Consider the following 9,194-nt stretch of genomic DNA (forward strand, 5'->3'; position numbering starts at 1 on the left):
TTTACCGGATGGAACCAACAGTGTTGTAGTATCGTTATCTCTCTTTTGCAATTGAAAATTAAAACCCCCACAAATTTCATTAAATACGACAACAATAAACATGGTTGTCTCAACGATTAGGCCATTAAAGTCTTTGCTTTAGGCATGTGCGCATGTGTGCGTGCGAGAAGAGAGGATGACCAGCAACACTAGCTAGTAATGAGATACACACAAAATACATGCAAGATCATCGTTAAGACCATCATACTCTCCGACCATCAATGAATTAGTCGGATTAACCAATCAAAGTTAGCCTCAGTCATTATATATTGAACATAACCAAAAGCTTCTGTAACGGTCAGACGATAATTCATAGTCCATAAGTACACATGCTTTTCGAAAAGCTTGGACTGATGTTTGCAATAGAGACAGGTTTGCAACACTTCTGATTCCAGCCAGTAAAACATTTTTGCTGAACCATGTCACATTTAGCAGCCCATGCAACTCCTCTGAAGTTCATTTTCAAGTAATATTTAAAGAGCATTTTAAAAATTATTTATCGTATTATTTTTGTAAGGAATTGAATTGAACCACAAGTGAAATTAATGGAAGCCTTAATAATCCATATTATTTGTTTGAACTATAATTTTGTAGAAATTTGGTCTTTCTTCTTTTACTTATATTAAAGTTTCATAACTCATAATTTGATTATTCAAAAGCATGAAGGAAACATTGTTGCGCCAAGTAGGAGGGAAGCATGGAAGGGTCATGAGATATCGTTGACTTTTTTTTTTAACTTTGCGATTTTCTTAAAAGTATTCATATTTTTAATCACAATTAACATTAATAAAATTTTATCTAAGATGGACAATGTCTCAACAAAAACTACATGATGATTTGACTTTATTATCTATTGAAAAATAATTGTTAAATAAAATTGATTATGATAATTTAATCAGCAATCTTGCACTGTAATTTTTGTTTTAAAAAAATATTAAATTTATCAACATTGATTTTCTTAAATTGTTTTTGAATTAAATTTTTTCAACACTAAAAGGTAGTAAATTATTAATTAGAGATATTTTTGTAGGAATATAATTAACACATTAATTTTGAAATGGCTTATGTTACTTGACAAATTCTCCCTTTAAATAGGAATTTTATTCTTAAGGACAAAGGCAGTAATAATATTTTTTTTATGTAGTTAAGTTATTTGAATATCAAAATAGATACACCGTGAAATTACATATGTTTTATCTTCTGTATTTTTATCACTTACATTTAGAAATTACACACACAACACATAGAACATCTTATTTGATTATAATTTTTTATTTTTTTATGTTAAATAGTCATTTCTCAATTATTGAAGTAAGAAACTCCCTAGATTATTAATATTCAAATGGGTAAGGTGGTGCATGTTTAAATATTAAAGAAGGAAACTGGAGACACTAAAGAGTTTTGGCATAATTTTTTCTCTTTTAATCTCAGTAATGATGCAATAACCAATCACACTAAAGCCTATGTATAAGAGATTAAGCTGCAGATTTCTCTCTTCAGTGTTTAAATGTAACTTATCCTATTTTAGAATTGTTGGTTGATGTTCATAAAAGGGGAGTATGTGCTTGTCAAATATGAATGCATGTCAAAAGATGTATCGCTGGAAAATTGTCACAAAATGAGGGGGAAACATATTTTTAAGCAAAATATTTATTCTGTAGAAACAAACTTTTGAAAGAAAAAGTGCATTCCAAAAGGTAATTCTCATAACACAATAATATCTTAATATTTCAAACATATTCTTGTTCCAAAAATTAATTTTGAGATAGATATTTATACAGTCAAAAAGTATACCTCCAAAAAAAGTGTATTATGAGACAAACAAAATAACAGAAATGGTAGGGTGCAAATAGCAACTCCCTTTAAAAAAATTGACTTAGTCAATTTTCAAAGAAAATAAATAAATGGTGTGAACCTAATATAGACTAGATCATAGACCTTTGTCGAGTAATCTGACCTATCTTCACCCCTAAATCTGAGTATAGACTATTTTTACTCTATCCACCGTGCTCCCTAACAGACTGCAACTCTTCCATAATGCTCGCGCCTGCTGTTAGTGAATGTTAGTCGATATTCCTCAAACCTCCCATCTTGGATTGCTTCTCTTATCACACGAAAGAACCTCAAATAGTGGTGCGCATTATGGCTGCAAAATTAAGCAAATCAACATAAATGCGCACGTGTTAAAAATAATAATACGAATATGTTTGTTACTGATTGCAGCCTTCACAAATCACAATTCCTATAAAATAGTAGGGGGGGGGGGGGGGGGGGGGGAGGAATAGAGTGAACAACAATTCACTGGTTGTTTGTTTATGATTGAATTTAGTCAGAATTGAATAGCCTAGCAAAGAAATTACAATTCCTAATAATAGCTTATGAAAAAGAGCATGCCCATTTTCAGGGTATTTGAGAAACCTAGATCTCTCCTCAACACTACTAATCCTCACAAAAAAAAAAAACCGTTCTCCTTCTAAACCTTCGATATTATTTTTAAGCAGTATGTGCCTCATTTATGTCTGTAAACTATCTCAACCTAACAAACCAAGCATCTTATGAAGCATCAACACTCCTGGGTTTTAGGCCTGTCCACCCATCTGACACATATTGAACACCGACATGTGTTAGATACCTCACACAAGTGTTTGACACACACATTTGATAATTGTTGGACACTCCTCTGTTGTATTTACTCCAATCTTCATCTCCCTTTTCTAAGTTCTTTTATCAGGTTTTCCTTTTCCGGTCTCCTATTTCATTTGTTATGATTTTCTTCTTCATTCCGTCTTGGTGATTATTTGGTCTCACGTTGATTATCAATTTAGATCTTTTATGAATTATGGTCATAATTAATTGTGTAACTGCTATATATGACAATCAAGAGTAGCATTGAAGATTTGAAGCAAAAATATTCATACATTTCAAGAAGAGTCTGTGCCAGCATTTCATGAACATTGTATAGGTGATTGATGTATGCCTTCGTATAATTCTGGCATGTATGGCAGCTGCAGCCATCTACAATGGGGGACATGTCTAACCTGCATAGAAACACAACCAGAGGAATTAGTAAATAAGGTGCTTGTCACTAAGTTTATTTTCAGTTTTCATCTTCAGTTCATTTATTTGCAACAAAAAAACACACTGCTTTAATCGTGTTTTCTTTTGACAACGTTTTGTCAAAGAAATGATGGAAATAAGATAAAATTGTTTCTGTATTACTCTAGTAAAACAATTAATACTTATATTTATAACCACACATTCATAAAACTTTAGTATTCACACATATGTAGTCATTAGCCATGTTTTAAAAATCACCCTTAAGGTTAAATGACCATTTTCTGAGACAAGTTTAATAAAATCAGCCACCAACCCTACATTTCAACCTACTATTCATACAATCGAATTCAAGAAAGTGCAAAAAGCAGTTAAAATGATAACGTTACCTATATTCTGTTGCTCGCAAATTGATTTTTGTTGAGTCACTTCCTCTCTGACTAAGCTTAAAATTATCTTGATTCCCATTCTTGTCGAGTGAAAAGGTTAGCGCAAATCCTCCAAGTGTGAGTGTATAGATGTATCTGAGTTATCACAAAACAATCTAAATTTTCCGTGACACGATGCACCAAGGTGAATAGGGGTATATATTGAACAAATGAAAATTGAAATTAGCTATACTTACGATGAATCAAAAAGATCAACTCCAGCAGCAATTCCCTGCAAGATCTCCTCTGCAAAATTATAATAAGTTTTTATGTGCAACAAATTTGTACTAATGTCTAATATTAAAACTTAATCAAGAAATAATCAATTTTAAGATCAAAAGTGAGTTTAATAGTGTTTGAGATATTATATCCAAAGCATTCATGTATCTTTGCCAATTAGCCTAAGCTTTGACACAGATAGTGCAAGATATGATGTCAGAGCCTCTATGACCAAATGGTCGTGAGTTCATAATTTAAAACCATACATGTCTCTTCAACTAAATATTAGCTTGTGGAATAGATTATTAGCGTGAAAGAGCTGACAAAAGACGATAATTGTTTAGTTTTACTAACTAAATTCCTGGTCTATAAAATCAGATATATCATTTAACCATCTTAAGGACTGCGTGTTATTAATCATGTATGTGTAACTCTTGTTACTTTCATTAGGTGGTTCGTGGCATGTGAGAAATCCATAATCAATCAATCATCAGCAAAAGTAACTCGAGAGAATAAAATGATTAGGAAGAGAGAGAAAGAAGTACATGAGAAGAAGATAACCATATAACACGAAAAGAATAAACATATTCATTAAGCAAAGTAGGACACTGAACATGAATTGCATAATTGTGTACCTGGGAGTCCAAGACCACAGATCATGCGTGGCTTTTCATCTTGCAAAACATCCTGATAATAAGGTAACTTTGTTATATCAAAAGTTATAACGTATGTTGAGGACCAACTCTTCTAAAAGCATAAACTTATAGGTAAACGTTCATTAAAGTTTTATAACTAATTTGCAGTTATAGGATTTAGTTTTTATTTCCGTCATTCTGTTGTGGAACAGAACTATAAAGAAGAGGTTTGTTTTTAGTTGTATTATGATTTCAGCATCTATCACGCATTAAATTAAATCCAATTTGAATACTGTCTTAATGACGTGAACAAGTAAAACAAATTGCACTTACGACAATAGCACGTAGAAGAGCAGGTCGCTCATCAATGGCCTCACCAAGACCAAATCCTCCAATCCAATAACCTACATGAATTACCATAGTTTAGTTATCATATCTTCACAAATATAGGCATCTGTAGGGGTCACAAATGTATCACCTAACATAAGGAGAAAACAACAACAAGAGCAACAACTAAAGCCTATTCCCACTAGGTGGGATCGGCTACAAGGATTAATCAACACCACAATATCTGGAAATAAATCATGTCTAATGATATTCCATTTAAATCCAAATCCTTCTTAATGAATTACCTATAGTTTTCCTTGATCATCCTCTAAATCCAACTATTTGGATCATCCTCCATCTAATCAGACTCTCATTTTTCACCAGCCCAAATCACATATGGTGAGACACTACTATTTTTCCAAAATAAGTGCAACTCTGTCTTTTTGTTTGATGATCTCAGTCATAATCCTATCTTTTTTAATGTGTCTAGTCGTCCATCTTAACATTCTCCTTTTTGCAATATTGAGTTCACTTTCGTTGTCTTTATACACAACATTAAATCATATACAACATTGCATGTCCTATAGATATGCAGTAAAACTTTCCCTCACTTGAGTGACTCTCTTCTATCACAAATTACACTTAAAACGTTCCTCCCCACCTTGCTTGGAATTCTATGGTTTCCATCACGCTTTATTTCCCCGTCAATCTGTATGATGAACCTAGGTACTTAAATTGTGGGACTTGTAGTATGAATTTTTCTAATTTTTATCTCTACCCTAAGCTAGAATGAAAGCCATGTGCCTCCAAAATTTGTCTCCACAAATGGTAAAATAAATAGTAGTTCATTTGAATCATATGGATGAAATACAAGTAAAATATTCTTGTTTTCAGTTTGTCATCAAGGTTGTATTCTGCTGGCTTGGACAAAATAATAGAAATAGATATACAAAAAGCAAAACAATTAAACGTATAATTACCCGCTGAAAAATCATATAAGGAAGATATCGCAGTGTTGACTTCATCAGTATAAATTTACATCACAATTGTTAGAAAAACTGGTAAATATCTGTTATTATCTTTACTATATCTTAGACTAGTTTTGAGTATCCTATATGATCTGTTAGGATTCATTATTATATAATATCTTATGCAGGATTGGTTTCCTACAGTATTTTTCCCTTTGGTCCATCCATGCACCGCTGCCTAAGTAGTGCATAGGGTAACTCACCTAATATACATTGTAGAGATTTGCACAGACAAACTATACGAGTCTGTCTAAGTTCCTACTTATGAACCGTTATAGTAAATAACTTGGCAGAAAATTGGCTTATTAGGATGGACGGTCATAAATATTTAATAATATGTGCAGATGGTTTGCAGAAAAACAACTAAAGAAATAGAAACCTGCTACATTTCGCTTGGCTACCTCCTCTGCACATCGCTTCCTTTCATCCAAATTTGTGCCTCCAACGATGGCACCAAAGACTGATCCAACAGCCTAAGGTTTGAGAGACCAAATTACAATGAATTAGTTAATAGTGCTCGATGAAAGAAAGGATATTATATTAAATACAACGCAAAAAAATTGAATGAGAACAGAACTAAATATCCAATATGAAGCTGATACTACAATATTAAGCTTAGAGTTTAATGACACAACACTGGCATGAATAAGAGTGGTGATTTTTACACATATCTTTCCTTACACAATTTTTTCGATAATAAAACAAGAAATATTATTTCAATCCACGTTATCCTTTCTGCCCACAATTCTAATCAGTGACCTAACACCAACACTCTCAATACCTATTATTTCTCATAGATCCTTTAATATATTTCAAAATAAGGTTATCAACAACATCCAATGACCGTCATGGTGAGCTTAAAAACTGACAATCCACGTTATTCAAAAACACATGTCTGGATTTGAATGGATAGCTGAAGCAGTTTAGCGTCCGACCAATCTTCTTTAACTTCCCTTAATTTGATTGATGTTTAGCATTAGGATCAAAAGGAATATAAAATCTGCATTCAACAAATTTTCTCCATGAATGCACATAGCATACTTCTTATATGAGATAACTACATCATCTTTGGATTGTGTCACTTGACATATAAATAATCTATCAATCCAATCCAAGGCATGCCAAACAGTCTAGACACGAGAGTACTTCTTGAATACCACGATAGAAAGTCAAGAAGCTTATGATGACAACATTTTCAAAATCATTACTATATTTACTGCAGCTCGAAGTCTTGCCAACAAACATGAATTAAAACCACATGCATTTCAGCTATTAAAATTAGAATGAATTCATAAAGAATGCAAATCATATCACTAGAGAAGAAAAACATAAGTGTCCTTTACCGGATTCAATGCAAGGCAATCATCAAGCCATCTCAGTGTTCTATCCACCGAGGTTCTGTTTCTCTTATCAGTCACCCAAGCAGGTACTTCATCAGCCAAAGTAGCCCATATATTTGGCCTCATGCAAGATATCATTTCAACATAATCTTTGGGTTTAATCTGGCCATGTCAAAGAATTAGAAGAAATACATTAAATCTCGTCCATCGTTATTTAAAAGTAAAAACTAAAGAATGTGGATAGCATGTTGATGCACTGAAGTATCTTTGGATAAATTCTTAAGAAATTGCACTTTCTCGTGTAAGTTAAAATTTGCTTCTTTTCTGTCTTAATGTTCTCAGAAGCTCTCTTGTTTAATTTCTCATTAAAGTCTGTTAGGATAAACTCCTCAAGAAACACTAATACAACAAAAAATTATCAAGATAACCTTACAATAACTGAGTTTTTCAAATTGCAGCTTCTTGTCTAAATTAAAAAATTAGTTCATGTGCATCTTAAAAGTTTTTCAGAAGTTATCTTCTTTAACTTCTCATCTTACCTATTCGTAAGGGATGAAGAAGCATACACTTATTACTTATTTCCGTATGTGAGATCTGTCTAAACTCATCTCATAACTTGAATTGGACTCAACTCAACCTCAAAATTAACTTGTAAGATGAAGGATACCTCTCACTTACAAACAGTTTTTCCAAGTCATATCTCAGTTGCATTTAGATTGACTGATGAACAGCTTATTATGAGTCATCTACGACCATAAGCACTGCATAATAGCTTATAGCTTACAGAAACAACTTATGCCTGTTCACAAGTTGTTTTTAGCTAATTTCAGTAAGCTCTACATAATGGCTTATATGAAATCAGTTTGACCATATTTTTCTTAGACTGTTGAAATAGCTCATGGCCCTGTTTGGATAAACAACTTAGTAAAGTTCTTATAGCATAAGTATTTATCATAAAAGTGTCTATGTGTAAGCTATCTCTATAACAAAAGATAAAAAAAAAAAAAAAGTCAAATTGTTTTCATATAACTTATAAGTAGTTTTCATAAGCTAGTGTGTACTGTTTTTGGAAATAAGCTGAAAACAGTTCATGTACATGACAAAAGTTGTTTCCATAAGCTCTCTCAAATTGTAAATGACAATAGATAAACTCAAATAAGTCTTTCCAAACAAGTCCTATATATAAGTGTGTATATTATAAGCACTCAACTAAGCTATTTATCGAAAATAAACCCCTCATATAATGTGAAACTCTGAAAACTTACCAACAGCCTACCACACGGAGTCTCGAAACTCGCACCAAGCTTGGATGCACCCTTACATTCCGGAAGCGAATGAACATTATCCCTGGGAACAGCAACAACACCATAATCACCCAAACCAATCAACTTATGAATCCCACCAATCTTCCCTATCGTCGCCGGAGAAATCCCTTCCAAACTAAAACACAAAAAACAACCAGTGACAATGCATGCAATATGCAGGGGCCGAGGTTCAAACTCAGAAACCTTAACTAGCAGGTGTAACTAATTAATGGATAGATTAAAAAAAGAAGAAGTTACATACAAATGGAGAGGAGAGACTTGAAGGAGATGAGAATCAGGAGAAGGGAGAGAAGGAAGAAGATCAGGGGGTGTGAAATAAGGGAGGCCTTTGCGGGTTGAGATGAGAAGAGCAGGTGTGTTTATGGATACTCCTGGGCAGTTTGCCAGTTCTATTGCTCCTATTCTTGCGCCGCTGCTCAATGCTTTTTGAACCGATGATGATTTCATCTTTTCTTTCTGTGTAACATAAACCCTTGTTGTTGTTGTTGTTGGTTTATTTGAATAATAAACCCCTTTTTGGATTTAGAATACTTTTGGAGGGTATCTACAGTCAAATCTATAAATATGAAAAATAAATCCTCAATAAGTAAAATACGATGTTTGTTTTTTTTTTTTTTTTTTTTTTTTACACAAGTACGATGTTTGTTTGTGCAAATTTGCATATGAAAATCAACAATTATTTTTAAATAAGGGTTTTTCTATCATGTGCAGATTTGCATATGATAATAAGTTTAAAGTAGTAACTTTGACTTAAAATTTGTGTTTTTTAAATTAAAATATGTAACTTTTAACAAATAAT

At 32.7% G+C, this 9,194-nt stretch overlaps 1 protein-coding gene across 1 annotated transcript; it reads right to left on the reverse strand.

Moving 5' to 3' along the window:
- Window positions 1–1,761: 1,761 nt before the first annotated feature.
- LOC11421417 (queuine tRNA-ribosyltransferase accessory subunit 2) lies at window positions 1,762–8,888 on the reverse strand. Its single transcript, XM_003605376.4, has 10 exons — window positions 8,637–8,888; window positions 8,336–8,510; window positions 7,074–7,232; window positions 6,110–6,203; window positions 4,709–4,779; window positions 4,376–4,427; window positions 3,719–3,767; window positions 3,483–3,617; window positions 2,958–3,077; window positions 1,762–2,185 (listed from the first exon to the last, which is right to left on the reverse strand). The coding sequence occupies exons 1-10, from the start codon at window positions 8,840–8,842 to the stop codon at window positions 2,053–2,055; spliced, it is 1,194 nt and encodes a 397-aa protein (XP_003605424.2). The 5' UTR covers window positions 8,843–8,888; the 3' UTR covers window positions 1,762–2,052.
- Between the last annotated feature and the right edge of the window lie 306 nt (window positions 8,889–9,194).

Source organism: Medicago truncatula, chromosome 4 (assembly GCF_003473485.1).
Source record: "Medicago truncatula cultivar Jemalong A17 chromosome 4, MtrunA17r5.0-ANR, whole genome shotgun sequence".
In the NCBI taxonomy this organism is placed as follows: Eukaryota; Viridiplantae; Streptophyta; class Magnoliopsida; order Fabales; family Fabaceae; genus Medicago; species Medicago truncatula.

Coding starts and splice junctions, on each gene's coding strand:
- LOC11421417 (XM_003605376.4), bottom strand. CDS start 8,842: ATGAAATCATCATCGGTTCAAAAAGCATTGAGCAGCGGCGCAAGAATA. Junction 7,233..8,335: donor CTCCGTGTGGTAGGCTGTTG/GTAAGTTTTCAG, acceptor TGACATGGCCAG/ATTAAACCCAAAGATTATGT. Junction 4,780..6,109: donor AGCCAAGCGAAATGTAGCAG/GTTTCTATTTCT, acceptor TAATTCATGTAG/GTTATTGGATTGGAGGATTT.